This window comes from Nestor notabilis, unplaced genomic scaffold (genome assembly GCF_000696875.1).
Source record: "Nestor notabilis isolate BGI_N333 unplaced genomic scaffold, ASM69687v1 scaffold6308, whole genome shotgun sequence".
NCBI classification, from domain to species: Eukaryota; Metazoa; Chordata; class Aves; order Psittaciformes; family Psittacidae; genus Nestor; species Nestor notabilis.
This window is the reverse complement of record NW_009938647.1, coordinates 24,096-38,981: the sequence shown is the minus strand read 5'-3', so window position 1 is coordinate 38,981 and position 14,886 is coordinate 24,096. Positions and strand designations below refer to the sequence as shown.

Sequence of the window (14,886 nt, the reverse complement as noted above, 5' to 3'; positions counted from 1 at the left end):
TGGTTTGATTAAGATAGCAACAGGTTTATTTTAGCCTCAGGAAAAGCTCTGAGATTTGTCTGGGTTTGTAGTTTTTTGTCTGGCAGGAAAAGGGTCAATGAAGGAAGAAATGGTCAGAGGGTTAATAGGATTAGAAAACCTGGTTGTATTACTCCTTTCTAGTGAATGTCTGACTGTTGTTCTCTCCAAATAGAGATAGCCCACTCAGAAGTGGGCTTGATAATTCTACAGGCAGGAAGCCCTGCTGATGAAATGGCAGAGAGGAATATAGGAGGGAAGAAAAGTTGGTGTTCTGTGCTAGGAGCTTCTTGGAAACAAGGAATAAATTGGCTTTTAATATGTGTACTATTCTGCTTTTCTCCAACAATAGCCTGTTTAATTAGAAAGCATTTTTGTGCCAGCATGCTGTATTTTTGTATATTGCGTGCTCTTATAAATAGATTTAGGTGATGCCATTTCATATTTGAGTGGTAGATAAGGGTGACTGTGAATAGAGTTAGACTGATACTGTCACTAGCTCTTCACATATGGTTAATCTCACCAATCTTTTTCTTTCAAGTCAAGTCTGGTAGGGTTTTACTTACTCAACTCTCCTATTATTTTTCTAGGAAACAATGCCTCCACCATCACACACAGCATTTTCTGGCCATCATTTACCATTTGTGGGTTTCACATATACAAGTAGCTGGTAAGTTGAGAGTTCCAAAATTGTCTGAAGGCTAGTTACAAAATATCGTAAGTTTCTGTCTCTGAAACCAACAAATACCGAACAGATACCAAAGAATGTGGTTTATTGAGGAAATGACTGGGCTGTAATCTAAAATGCTGTCTGTCCAAAAGAATGAGCTCTCTGCAGATAAGACTGACATGAATTTAAAGGGCAGCACCTGTGTTCAGAGGAGTTTTGTTGAGAAAGGTGGTTTTCAGACAGTGTATGAAGTTAACTGCACATAGCAAAGTTACAGCCATACAACCAGATATGTAACAAATACATACATACAACCATATGTAACCAGATGTGTGGACCTAGAGAGAACTTAGCTTATGAAACTTTAAAAATTTTTTTATTTCTAGTCCTTTGACAACTTTTATTGATACTTGGTAAAAAGTGTTATTTGTCATGTTCATCTCTACTGCTAAATTAAACAGTACCAAGGAAGTCCATGTATGTTCCTTGATCATTTGTGAGAGTAAATAAATAAATGTTTACAGACATTGAAAAACCAGGCCTATGTTTCTGCAAACACATGTGCTTAATACTGGTTATGTGCCATGTCCTGGAGACTTCAAAAGCATTATTTACATAAGTACTAGTATGTGTACATGGGTATCCACAGAGTCAGGGCCACAGCATTTCTGGTATGTATGTGCCCTGGTTGTCATGTGATGACTTCACACCATTTGTTGTGATTGTTGTCTTTAAAGTATGTGAGGAAACTTGTTTAATTATTTTAAAATAAACTGTTATTATAATCTTACTATCACCATTGTTGCTTTTTGCTACCTGGCTGATGTAGACTGTCCATAGTGATCATTTTTACTCAGGAGTTCGTGCACTTTTCTGTAACAAAAAATGCATTGAGGAGATAATCATGCTAGGTAAAAAGGAGTTAAAATGTTAATGTGCACATACTAGCAACGTGGTATTTGACTGTGTAATAAATTACATAGTCATTAACAATCCAAACTATTTATTGGTTGATTTTTAAGAATTATTTTAAACACAACCTGTTGTAAAATCCAATACTGTTTCATTTTTTCCCCCCAGTGTGCTTTCAGACCGCAGCTGTCTAAGACTGACAGCTGGACCACCCTCTATGGATCTTGATGCCAGCATTCAAAGAACTTTGGAGGATAGTTTAGCAACAGAAGCTTATGAGAGGAGAATAAGACGCCTAGAACAGGAAAAGCTTGAACTTAGTAGAAAACTGCAAGGTACAGTCACTAAAAGAATCCGTTCAATCACTTTTTTGACTTGCAGCTTTGTAAGGTACTTTGTATGAACTTTGTAAGTTTATACTGTGGGGGAAAAAAAAACCCAAACTCCTGGAATGCTTTCTAGCAGAAAAGAATTCTCTTTATTATTTGCATTGACAAATTAAACTTTTCTTACTCTTTATGCCTGAAATATCCCATGTATACAACTTCTGATAACGTGATAATTGTTCACACAGTGCCTTCAGTAGTCTCGCATAAAGGTTTCATTCTTAAAAACCTGTAAGAACTTAGTTTGTCCAGCTGACAGTTACTGAAGAATTGGCACTTAGTAATTGGAAGTTATGAATTGTAGACTCTTCAGTGGAGGGTCGTTTGACATATCCTAGTTTAGTAGTAATGTCTTTTTGAACCCGTCACATGTCAGGCATGTGATTTTTACCCCACTTCCATCTTTTTCTAGAGTCAACCCAGACAGTCCAGGCTCTGCAGTACTCAACAGTGGATGGCCCAATAACAGCAAGCAAAGATCTAGAAATTAAAAGTTTAAAAGAAGAAATTGAAAAGTTGAAGAAACAGGTAACAGGTATGTTATACATAATAATGTAAAAAATGCAACAGAAACAATATTATGGCAAGACTTCTCCTAATGTAATACTCATTCTACTTTGCTTTCTAAGAGTCTTGCAGTCTATTTTTACGTCTTATTTTACCCTTCACTCTTCATTGGTAGCTCAACATTTTCTACAAGTTGAGCTTCATACTCAGTACTTCAGTAATTCCAGTTGCAAGGGAGAAGGAAGATTTCAGTGGCTTGTGCTGCTGTTACAAGAGGTAAAATTCCTCAAGTTTTACGTTGTGGTGTTGCTAATTTACATGGATGTGAATCAGGCTCTACCTGAGAATCTGTGAAACCATGACCAATTTCCATAGTAGTAGTTTGGTTTGGGTTGTTTTTTCCCCTCATTCCTCCTGCATTGTGTACTGCAGGAGTGTGCAGATACATGTGTAGTAAAGTGGAAGGAAGGAAAGTGTTGTATCTTGCTTATGAGTAAATGTGAGGAGTGAAGATTTCATCAGCCTACCAGTTTTAATAGTCTTAGAAGTGTTTGATAGAAGGATGTTTTATAATTATTTAAGCATCAATTGATATTTTTCAATATCTCATTTTCTGTTGCATTTTCCTTGGATGGGCCAAATCTGTGAGATGTGATCACAATTTTGATACTTTCTTTGAAAGCACAGAGGTTTGTAGTATACTGTTGCTGACTGCATTGTAACTGGATGCTGGGGGGGGGACTCTTCGTTAGGGACTGTAGTGGTAGGACCAGGGGGAATGGGTTTAAACTTAAACAGGGGAAGTTTAGATTAGATCTAAGGAAGAAGTTCTTCACAGTGAGGGTGGTGAGGCACTGGAATAGGTTGCCCAAGGAAGTTGTGAATGCTCCAACCCTGGCAGTGTTGAAGGCCAAAGTGGACAGAGCCTTGGGCAACATAGTTTAGTGTGTGGTGTCCCTGCTCATGGCAGGGTGGTTGGAACTAGATGATCTTAAGGTCCTTTCCAACCCAAACCATTCTATGATTCTATGATTCTATGGATGTGGAGTAAAAGCTTGTTGAAGCTGCAGATGTGGTTTTCTGAGTATTTTTTTGGAACAGTACTTTTAGAAAAGCTTGGGCTATCTGGGAGGTGGGCTGTGTGCATGAAACTACAGTGATACTGAGTTTTCCAAGTAGCAGGGAGTAATGAAGGGTGTTTTTCATGAGAGAGGACACCAAGTCTGCAGTTCCATGCACAGCAGAACTGATCAAACAAAAACTTTGCCACCAGAGTGGGTCCTGCTCACAGCTGTGTGAGCTCTCCTCTCTCTCTGCATGAACCAGGCTCTCTTGACTTTAATTCACTCAATTAAACAATGAAAAAACTATCTAGATAAAGAGAATTTAATCAACTTGTGATCTGATAGATTAGCACAATGTGGACAGTAGGAGCATACAAGGAAGGGGAGATGAGTGGGAGAAGAACCACCTCTCCACTCTGCTGTCAATGAGCTCTCATTTCTTACAAACCTGAACATTTATTTCCTTTCAATTTAATTCCTTTGCTTCTGAGAGCTCACAAAGATTTGATAACTAAAAATTTGTCATCAAGTATCTCAGTACTTAAAGTTTGAGAAGTGTTTTTGAAATCTGTGCGGACAAAGAGCTCAATTGCTTTAATTAATGTCATACTGCCTTTCTTTAGAACTCCCAAACTAGTCAAAAAGCAAAGATCTAGTTAGCCCAGTAATCTCTGTCTTTACAGAGGCTACTGGAAACACTTAAGGAAAGATTCAAAGAAATCTGATTTATCCAAATCCATCTTTTTCCAGCCTTACTGTCCCCAGAGTCTGGCAATTCGTGTTTTAAGAACTTCCAGAGGGAGAGCTTTTATTGCTCCACCAGGTTGTATATAGCTATTAGTGAACCAATTTGCTGTCTGTTTAGCTACTAATCTTTATAACCTACTTTAAAGGCTTGCTACTAATATTCAGTAATCTTTGTGTGATGCTCTGAATGAAGTTAAAGGGAATTGTCTCTCGCAGTGATTCATAGCATAGGACTTCTGCTGTTCTGCTCCCTAATGGTTTCTTCAAAATAGGATCTTGAGAGCAGAGGTAGCTTCAAAGAGAGGAAGGTTGGAGGAAACCGCAAAAAGGATTTGTTCTCGTTTGTATTTGTGAAAAGACTTCATTCAGTTCCTGGAAGTGTCAGAAATGCCAGCAGCAACACCCACAGAAAGAATAACTTAACTTCCAGACATTTTAGTTGGTGTGTTTAGACTCCGCTGCTCCATTATGGGGCAGAAGCATGCTACATACGAACTGCAGACTGCAGCACATAGATTATATGCTGTTAAAGTTGTGTAGTCTGGAAGTCTGTTATAAATGTACAGTTGGACAGCTGCTCTGGCATGATGCAGCAGTTTTGTGTTGTACCATAAGCATTATTTTTGGATGTGAACAGGACTGAACTAGCTCAGGGAGGATCACTCTGGTTTGAGTGATGTTGGCACTATGCCAGCACAAAGGTTTTTGTGAAGTTTCTCTCCAGCTACATGTCCTTCCGCTTGCTGCTGTAAGGAGGAGAAAGATAACAGGATCAGAAACCCCTGTGCTGCAGCCGTCTGGTTTTGGCTCCTTGGGACCACTGAACAGCAACATCTACAAGACCAGCCACTCACAGAAAAGCATCAGGATCAGCTTTAAATGATTTTTTTTATTCTTGACTATTGTGTGTTGAATGTATTGCTCCCTTCCTTTGGTAATGGAAGGCGGGAAAAAAAGTGTGGTAACATTCCCCAGTACGCCCTATATCTCTTTCGAGATTTAAAGTTGTCAATGTCTGGTGAAGGTGGTTAATACTGAGGTTTTTCCCTTAAATATCCATTAAGAGTTTTCTGCTTCCTGCCACATATGTATTTGTGTATTTATTGATAGATACAATATGTGCTTTTGTTTTGGGGGTTGGAAACAAATAATGTGGTCAAATGAGGAAGATGTAGAGTTGTCTAATCCATCCTCAGCCATCACAGAACTTGTCCAGTATATACTTGAATGCCTTGTCTGGTCCAGTCTTCTAACTTCTACTAGTTAGAACACTCTCAATTTGTGTCTTGAGTTGTAGCTAATATAAGATAATTTTATCGAATTGGCAAAAGAGAATGTTCTGGTTTGCTTGCTTTTACTGGTTTTTATTTTTGTGAGATAGATTTTAAAACTAAGTTAATGACAGAATATAAGCACAAACCAAATGAGGGTCATGTCTGAATGCTTCCAAATTTAAGGGAGCTAGCTCCCAAGTTTTCTGGGTGGCCTTTAAAATATCTGAATTTCCAAATCCAGATATGATGAACTTTTAAGAAGGTTCACTCCAGGTGCAGAGCTGAATTTTATGCTTTGGATGCATCTCTTGGACAATTAAATGTAATGTAATAACATCCCACAGTGAGTGTTTGCATATATTAGCTAAAATGTTAGCAATAACTAGGGTGATGAGATGGAAAATTACCATTTACTACACATATGTCACAACTAGCATTTGGTTATACTCTTTAGCCTGTCCTACTGCCTCTTGTGGAGCTGTAAGAGTAAACACCTGCTTAAAAAGGTAATAAAAAATGAACACAAAATCCTGTCAAATTCAGGAGTGTCACCAGGGGGACGTTAGAAAAACACATTTTTCTTGTCTATCTGGTTTTCCAGGAAATGACAAGCTCGCATCTGCTTTCAATTTCTGAGGTCAAAGTTGTAATTTTTGTTCGCTAAGTTACATAGGAGAAAACTTTGAGGAATCTTTAATATTGCCAAATATGTAAAGGGCAACGATGGAAGAAGAAAACAGAGCAGTGGAACAAAGTAGTTCATGCACGGAAGAGAGATTTATCTTGGCGCAGCAGAGCCATATATAAACTTTCTTTTTGCTGGTGACTTCAGAGTAGGCTACATAAGAAAGGGTGTTAATAATTTCTGGCTTTGAGCTATGTCTCTTATTTAAATGCATTCTTTTAAATTTTTAAACAAGAGTCAATGAATTAAAACAATAGTGAATATTTGTCTGGGTATAAGCTAATGGTACTCGTTTGCTTATGAAATTCTTGTGTTTCACAAATTACAGCTTTTCAGAACGTCTGTGGTTTTATATTTGATTTCTCCAAGAGCCAGTCTCTTAGGGCTGAGCTTATGAAAATGTAGGAAAAGGCTCTTATTAAGAGCTTAGGTGAGTTCCTGTTCTGGGGGTAAAAACATATGGTCCGAAGAACTGACACACCTGAAATCAAAGGCAAAACGTCCAGTGGTTTCATAGAACTTGGAATTAACCTACTTTCATCTTTATCTTGCTTTAAATTCTTGGTTTTCAGTGAAGGACTGAGAGAGGAAAAAACACACCCACTAGCTAGAAATTTTCTATTGCCATATTGTTGCCATTTCAACTTTTGATGTTGTAGCATTTGAGCATATTTATGAGACATTATGTTGCTGTCATGTAGAAATGCACTGTCCTGTAACTGACACTTGGTGAGAAACTGACTGTAATAGTTTGCCTGTATTTATAGATGTAATAAAGCAGATCACATAAACACAACTATTTGTCACACTAGAAATAAGTAAAATCATCTGAAGTTCATTTTAAGTGTATCAACAGGAGAACACTTGCCAGCTCTTGAGTGACCCATTATTTTTACTGTTTTCCTTCTGGGGGAATGTGGAGGGAGGAGGGAGACTGTTTGTAATTACAGTGTAATAAAAGATGCATTATATATTACATCACAGTGCATAAAAGTCAAATGTATAGGTCATGTTAAAGCATACGTTACAGAATTATGTATATGTGCATGATTATTATAAAGTGAAAAGAAAAATTGTTGTCATTTTCTGTGTCATTTTGCAAGAAGTTGTGACCTTTTATTCTGTTACATTAAAAACAGATAATGGCAGTTGAAACAACCTACTCCCTATTCTAAACCAGATAAGAACTGCATTATTTAGTGAAGCCAGAACAAATACAGAAGGGGTCTTTAAGGAGCTATAGACTATGGTATTCTAGAATAATGATCTTTTTTCCTTAAGGTATTTAGAAGTCTGCTGCTTTTTCTAGATTCTGGTCAGCTAGAACAGCAACTAGAGGAGGCCAGCACTGCAAGGCGGGAGTTGGATGATGCTTCCAGACAAATAAAGGCTTTTGAGAAACAGGTCAGAACGCTGAAGCAAGAGAGAGAAGATCTTAATAAGGTAAAAGCAATTTGTCAGCAACTCTTGTAAACCCTAAAGACTATTTTATTTTTGTTCATTTTGCTTGAAATAATGTTCAACTGTAAAATTAATGAGCAGATAACAAATGTGTAGTGTGACCTACTTTGCTTTCTGCCTCTATTTTGAAGACAAGGACATTATTTAACATGCTGTACGTATGACTGCTGGGTGGTCCTCGGTGGCTGCTTCCAGATAGTGAAGAACCCCATGATCTAAATTGGGTGGTGGCTGCAAAGGTTTTACAGCTTCAGATGAAGGTGATAACGATAGCAGTTAGAAGACAGAGTAGAGAAGAACTATTCCAGATGACCTATTTAATCTGAAGTATGGGTGAGACTGCAGCAGCGAAAAATGTCAAGAATATGGTATTAAGGCTGTATCACAGAAGTGTTTCTGGAAGAGAGATGTGAAAAATTACCCAAACCTTAAGACTGAAAAAATAATTTGAAATAACTACAGTTAAAGAATACTGGGTTTTATTTCTTCTTCTATGTCTCCTTGTTTTCCTACTTATACTGTCTTTCATGGCTCTTTTTGTATTCATGGTTAAATAAACCTGTAATCAGGTGTGAAATACACTAGCCTGTTTCTCATCGTGATTCTACTGACGCAGTATTTTAGAGTCCACACTCAATATTGATGTGCCAGCTGTTTTTAACACTGTCTTTTGACCCTTAAGGCTCTTAAAACCAGGAAAGCTGCCAGTTTCTTGAAGAAAGACCATCTCTCTTCTAAAACAACTTGGAGTGATTAGGACCTCTTTTTAACAACCTGAGAAAGTGCTTTTAAATTTGTATAGATGACAACAGTGCCAAATATTAATTCTTCCTGCTGCTCTTCTTTTCGTCCTCAGACTGGCTTTTCCTTGCTTCTTTGTTCTGCCCCCATTTGGCTGAACCATCATTAAGCCATTTAAATTGTTGTGGTCCCTCATTCATAGTGTAGCAGCGCAGATCTAGGACACAGCAAGCTTTGTGAAGGTATTGTGCTGTAGAGTGATCACAATACTAGCCCTGTTACTTCATGTGGGTTCTTTTAAAAGAATGATATTCATCTATTGCTGTTAATCACTGGAGTTTTGTTGCCTGAAGCTTTCTGTAATATTTGATATTAAGGTACAGTCTGTAGAAAGTGTACTGACCATTGCAGGTCAGTTTTCAAAAGCTTCTGCAGTAGAAATTTTCATAGAGCAGACTTTGCCATTCAGTTAATGCAAAAACCTTGTTTAATTATTTAGCAGCTGTGATAAGTACTATTTTTATTCATTTAAGTTGTTCTTGAAAAAACTATGCTAATGGTATTTTTTAATTAAGAAAGCAGGGTATTTTTATATTTTAATGCAAATGCTTGAAAGCCTTTGTGTTTAACCTGTAATAGTGGAGTAAATTCCAACTTGGTTTATGTTTATGCAGTTTTGCTAGCATTAATAGAGTAAATCCTGGCCTCTTTCCTTATATATAGAGGCATACAATCTGTGTCATAGATGCATTCATGAAAAGAAATGAATATGTAGTTTCTTTTCACTCTGGAGAAGGTGTTAGATGCTCATCCATACACAGAGTTGGCCTTACAGCTTTCTAGGTTTATTACTTCATTCTTTTCTTAAACTGTAGGAACTGGCAGAGTCTAGTGACAGATTAAAATCCCAAGCCAAAGAGCTGAAAGATGCACACAGCCAGCGGAAATTGGCAATGCAGGAGTTCTCAGAGATGAACGAGCGGCTGACAGACTTACACTCCCAAAAACAAAAGCTTGCCCGCCAGCTCCGAGATAAGGAGGAAGAAATGGAAGTGGTGATGCAAAAAGTAGAAAGTTTAAGGCAAGAGTTACGCAGAACAGAGAGACTTAAAAAAGAAGTAAGTGGTGAGAAGACTGTTTAGAATCTATGAAATAGTAGTTACATGTAAGGCTTTTCTGACAAAGTAATTTCTATGTTAACTGTAAGTCTTTAATTCTTTGTTGTTTCAAACAGTACAGACTTTGTTTGCTAAGAATTTGAAGTCTTCAGTTCAGTGCTGGAGATTTACCTCTTGTATTGAAAATCATCAATAGAATTTTTTTTTAGGGGGGAAAAAGAATCCTACCTATTAAAAACGTATGTACTTTTGTAGCTGGAAGTCCAAGCTGAAGCCGCAGCTGCTGAGGCATCCAAAGACAGGAAATTGCGAGAGAGGAGTGAACAGTACTCTAAACAGTTGGAAAGCGAAGTAGAAGGGCTAAAGGTTAGTCTGTTTTGATATTAACACCTGCAAACTTACTAGTCAAGTAGGACTTGAATCTGTCTGATTGCTTTCAGATGTAGGACAAAAGGGTGTTGTCAGTCTGTGTCTCCAGTTGATGCTGAATATTAGTGCAAGCATGCGTGGCTTTACTGTCCAGAAAAATGAACATTTGCCTCATGCACGTTTTAGGCCAGTGTGTTCATTGCTCACTGAACTATTTCTTAATATTTGATGATTTCTTACCAGTTTGTTTCCATTATTACTTTGTTTAGCTGTTAAAACCGTTTGTTTGGGGGGTTTTGTTTGTTTGGTTATAGTATAGGATGGTTGAGTATTTGAAGATAGACCTGCAGCCTAAGCAGGTTGCTGTATAGCTTTTGTGGTGTACTGTGGTGTTCTTCAGTGTGTCAGTCAAAAGAAAGGAAGAAAGGTGGTGTTTCCTCCTCAAAAGATGTCAATTGATGTCACTGTAAAGGAAAAGTTTTAGTGTATTCTGCCTCTCAGTTGAGACATTTTTGCACAAGAGCAGCATTGAGTGCAAAGACTTCGTATTGATGAGATTGCTCACATGTGTATGTGTTTTTAGGAGCAGGAATTTAAGTAAGCCAAGATTGTTAACTGTTACTTACTTTATTGTGTGATTTAGCATTTTATATGGTGGTCTGAAGAAGCAGACTTTCTCAAAAATTTAATGAGGAAGTTCCTAATTTTCACATGAGCACTGCTGTTCATTTACAGCAAGATCCCGTTCCCAGTGTTCATTCAGTAGGATAATGCTGTACTTCCTGTGCAAAATGTCAGATTAAGCCAGTTCTGGTGTTAATTTACATGAATAACCATGTTTTTTTAATTAGAATTCTGTGGGCCATTTGTCAACCTTGAGTCAGTGCACAGAGAATTTGGGGGTTATTTTGCATTCTTTTATTTTGCCTTCCTTTGTTAAATGAAAATAAGGAAATCCATTCAGTATGAAGTTTGGATTTATGAAGCTTCTACTGCTGTGAATTCAGATGGTTATCTGAAAATTAGGATGTATTTCTTCTCCTTTCATGTATCTTCACCATCAGCAGAGAGTTTGTATGACAGTTGGAGGTGAGAAGAATTTATTGGAGATCTGTTGATAATAAGTGATAGGCTGATTTATAACACCAGGCCAAGTTTATCAGAAGAGGAAAGGGGACTTGTAGCTTTCTTAGTAATATTTTGCAGTACAGTAAGCACATTTTGGATCATGTGGGGTTGTTGTCCATAGTTAAGCTCAGGACCCTGTCATAGAGAAAAGGTCAGTATTTAATGAAAAAAGGGAAGTTTCTCTAAATGAGAATAGACAAGTCCATAAATGATGGCAGGTTAAGTGTAAACAGGATCTTGAGGGCTAAATAAAAAGATTTCCATGAGTACTTCACAAAGAATGCTCAGAGTGATTGTGGGAAGTTCTTTAAATCAAAACCAGAAAGCCACCTTAGGGAACTCATGGGGCTGCTTGTTGCTAGGGATGAGAAAGTAACCTCTGAGTTGATAGAGCTGTGGCAGAAACACTCAATGACTTTTTGGTGTGACCAGCTGTATTGCTGAAGCAGGGGAGATGGCCACACAGCGCGCGTGCTCTGCAGCAGGTTGGTCAGGTGAGCTGGGTTGCTCTGAGGATGATGTGCTAGAAGCGTTAGAGCTGGCAGGTGAGTCAGATGTGAGGTCACCTGGACTGGTGGCCTCACCAAGGGGGTTCTGAAGGGGTTCGGGTGAGGAGCAAGAGAACTGCTGGCCAAGATGTGCACCCTCTTACGATGGCCCACTGTGCCACTGGATCTTCATGGGGAAGGTCCTGGAAACTGCAGAGGAGTGAATTCAACTTCCTTAGGAAAGGGCTAGAGGAATATTCCTGTAGTCAGGAATAAGGTCAGTGAGCTCACGAATGAAGCAGAGCCTATTGGAAAGAAGGCACTGTGCCTTCTGTCCAGCCAATTCCTGCAACACTGCCCTGCTGGGATTCTATGAAGTTGTCAGTAAGTCAGTGGACAAAGGAGAGCCAGGGCGCGTCATGTATTTGGATTTACAAAACAGATCAGGCCCCGTAGGAATCAGCAGTGTGCCCTGGCAGCCAAGAGGGCAAACTGCATCCTGGACTAAATTCAACAGCATCTACCTACCTGTGTAGCAGGAGATACAGTGTGTCTCACTTGCACCATTTGTCCACTTGAAATAGGCATGTATGAAAATACCTCTGTGGAATTTGGGCTTACACCTATTCAAAATGCATTCTCTGTTTATTCTATTACTCTAGTTCTGTATAAGCCACTGTACAATGCCATCCAGCTTTTTCTTCTACTGCACCATCTGCCTTATTGACTTAATACTGTCTTTTCATTGTGGAGAAAAATGTGAAACACCACTAAAACATTTTAAATACCTGACAGACAGTGGTGCACAGCCTAAACTTAGGTGCTCCATTGCCATATATGTGTAGGCAACTCAGTAAGCTGGGCAGTAACAAACAAGGTCAGTAGTTAACTACGTGTGCATGAAAGAAAATTTCTATACTTTGTCTTTTTTCTTTTGTTTTCTTTCTTTTTTTCTTTTTTTTTAATATTTATTTTTTAATTCTTTCCTTCTCCAAACCATCTCCTGTTAGGATGGCATCTTCTTTCTCCAGTTCAACGTTGTGCATCCCAAGCGCAGGATTTTACTCTGGGATCAAAACAGATCGTTGTTTTGATGAGTTACAGAAAACAATGTGGTAGCAGCACAATCTGGCTCATACATTTAGGGGGTTCTGCAGTGTTCTGCTGATACTAAGAGCAAGGCTCAACTTTCTCCTAGAAACACAGCTCATCTGGATGTTCCACAATGACATTTAGCTCTTAAAGTCTATTCATAGATCAGCAAAAGAAAATTACCCAAAGCTATGTTTAATTAAGGGTGACTGAGAGGTTTTTAATATCTCATGGTGAGAATGAAGGTATAATTAACAAGGTATCTTCAATCCTCCCAAAGTTGCAAGACAGTCACTGTAAGGAAGGAAGTTTTCCAGTTACCTGCACTTTCTCAAGACAAAGTGTTTTTTATTAAGTAATTTCCTTTCCTTAGACTACCTTTAATTACATATTTAAGAAAATAGAAGAAGTTCTAAAGCAAGCTATACATATGTTTACATACAAAAGTATTTCCATACTTGGATTTCAGTGCATATCATGCCAGTATCTCATTTTGAACCTGATCTTGCTCCTCCTCTATGTTATGGCAGGACATTGAGTTTAGTGAGTGCAGCATTTGGTGCAAATGTGTATGTATCCTGAAGCAGTGTGTAAAGACTATTGACATGCCAGAAGACCTCACTAAGAGAGCTATGCAGCTACGAGAAGTGAAGTAATTACTCTTATTGTTTAAAGCTTGTTTTTCCTATTAATCCACTCTGATGTAAATGGTCAGTTTAAGTAAAATAGGTCAGGTTTCCCTCCCGACTGATGCAATCCTTATAGTGTTTCTGTAGCTAGATTTTAGCCTTCAGTTAAGCCTCTGCTTGTCTTAGTATAGCTTTTCCACTACTTACCTGTGCTTTAAAATGTGCTGTCTGTATATCATAGTCCTTATTCCTCAAAGTCACTCGAGCTTGTTGCTGTCAGTGGTGTGAGTGGGAACGTAAAAATCCTCTAATTCTGTGGTCACCTCCTGACTGCATGTAAGGAGAGTCAGAATGAAGCCAGAGATGTTTAAGGAGATGATCAAATTTTCAATGGATTGAAAACTATTACTGCATTTAAATCACAAACTGATAAAGAGTACAGTTCAGATTTAAGATCAAACAGATTTTCAAGAACATTGGGATAAGTGTGTTTAACTCAAGTCTGTAATGGGATATTTTCTAAACATATACTTAAGAACACTGAGTTGTTATTAAGCATCATTTTCAGCATCCTTGTGTACTAACTCAGGGCTGTTTATTTTAGCAAAAACAGGTTGGTCGCTCACCTGGAGTAAGCAGTATAGAACACCAGCAAGAGATCACTAAACTAAAGGCAGACCTGGAGAAGAAAAGTGTTTTCTATGAAGAGGAACTATCTAAACGGGAAATCATGCATGCTAATGAAATAAAAAGTCTGAAGAAGGAACTGCGGGATGCAGAGAGCCAGCAGCTTGCCCTCAAGAAGGAGATCATGATTTTGAAAGACAAGTTAGAGAAAACCAGAAGAGAAAAGTGAGTATTGTATGGAATGTACCTTTAAGCTGAAAATACCTTTTGAAGACTCCTAGTATGTTTCCAAACATATTGTCACTTCCTTAACTGTAGTACAGGCAGGTGCATTTTGGCTGAGCTAATGCCAGGGTTGAGAACAGTCACCTTTAAAAATAAAATGGCACCAAAAAATCCACATCTCTGGCCAGAAACAGTTAATTTTGCACCAGAATTCATGCCATGGCTGACCATTCCAAGGTATGTAACTTGAGTTGCAGACTTGCAGCTTGGAGTAAGTTGACTCCTGAAGCTTATGTTGCAGTTTAAAATAGTTTTTTGACATTTTTCTTCTGTTTGGTAGTTTCATCTTTTGATGCAAAATGCTGTTTAGAGATCAACTACTGCTTACATTTCTGCCAGCACAGGAACAGCCACTTAATGCGGACTAAGGCTAATCCATGCTGGGTTCCATCCAGTGTTAACATCAGTCATCAGACTACTGCAGGCATAAGCTGCTTTATCTGTTCTGACATGGTAATTTGTCAGAGACCTGCTTTTTTCTCTCCCACATGGTTGAGCTTATAACTGGCCTTGAGAATGTTCTTTGAGGCATTCATCAATAAAAGCAAGTTTTTCTGTCGGACAGTGTAGTGATGGAAATAGTCATAAATTGAATGTGTTCTTTTTCATTCATAAAAAATTCAGAATGCTTGTAGACACTAACAGAGATGCTTCTTTTTGCTGTAGCAAGATAGCAAAAGAAGTT

At 38.2% G+C, this 14,886-nt stretch overlaps 1 protein-coding gene across 1 annotated transcript in view; it reads left to right on the top strand.

The window, feature by feature from the left end:
* LOC104409533 (serine/threonine-protein kinase MRCK alpha-like) overlaps positions 1-14,886 on the top strand; it is a gene marked incomplete at its 3' end in the record, with an annotated part of 38,137 nt that overhangs the window by 6,566 nt on the left and 16,685 nt on the right. The window contains exons 5-11 of the mRNA XM_010019432.1: positions 609-688; positions 1,769-1,935; positions 2,399-2,521; positions 7,573-7,706; positions 9,341-9,583; positions 9,839-9,949; positions 13,894-14,141. Of these exons, the coding sequence (XP_010017734.1) occupies positions 609-688; positions 1,769-1,935; positions 2,399-2,521; positions 7,573-7,706; positions 9,341-9,583; positions 9,839-9,949; positions 13,894-14,141 (1,106 nt within the window). The remainder of the gene's footprint in view (positions 1-608; positions 689-1,768; positions 1,936-2,398; positions 2,522-7,572; positions 7,707-9,340; positions 9,584-9,838; positions 9,950-13,893; positions 14,142-14,886) is intronic.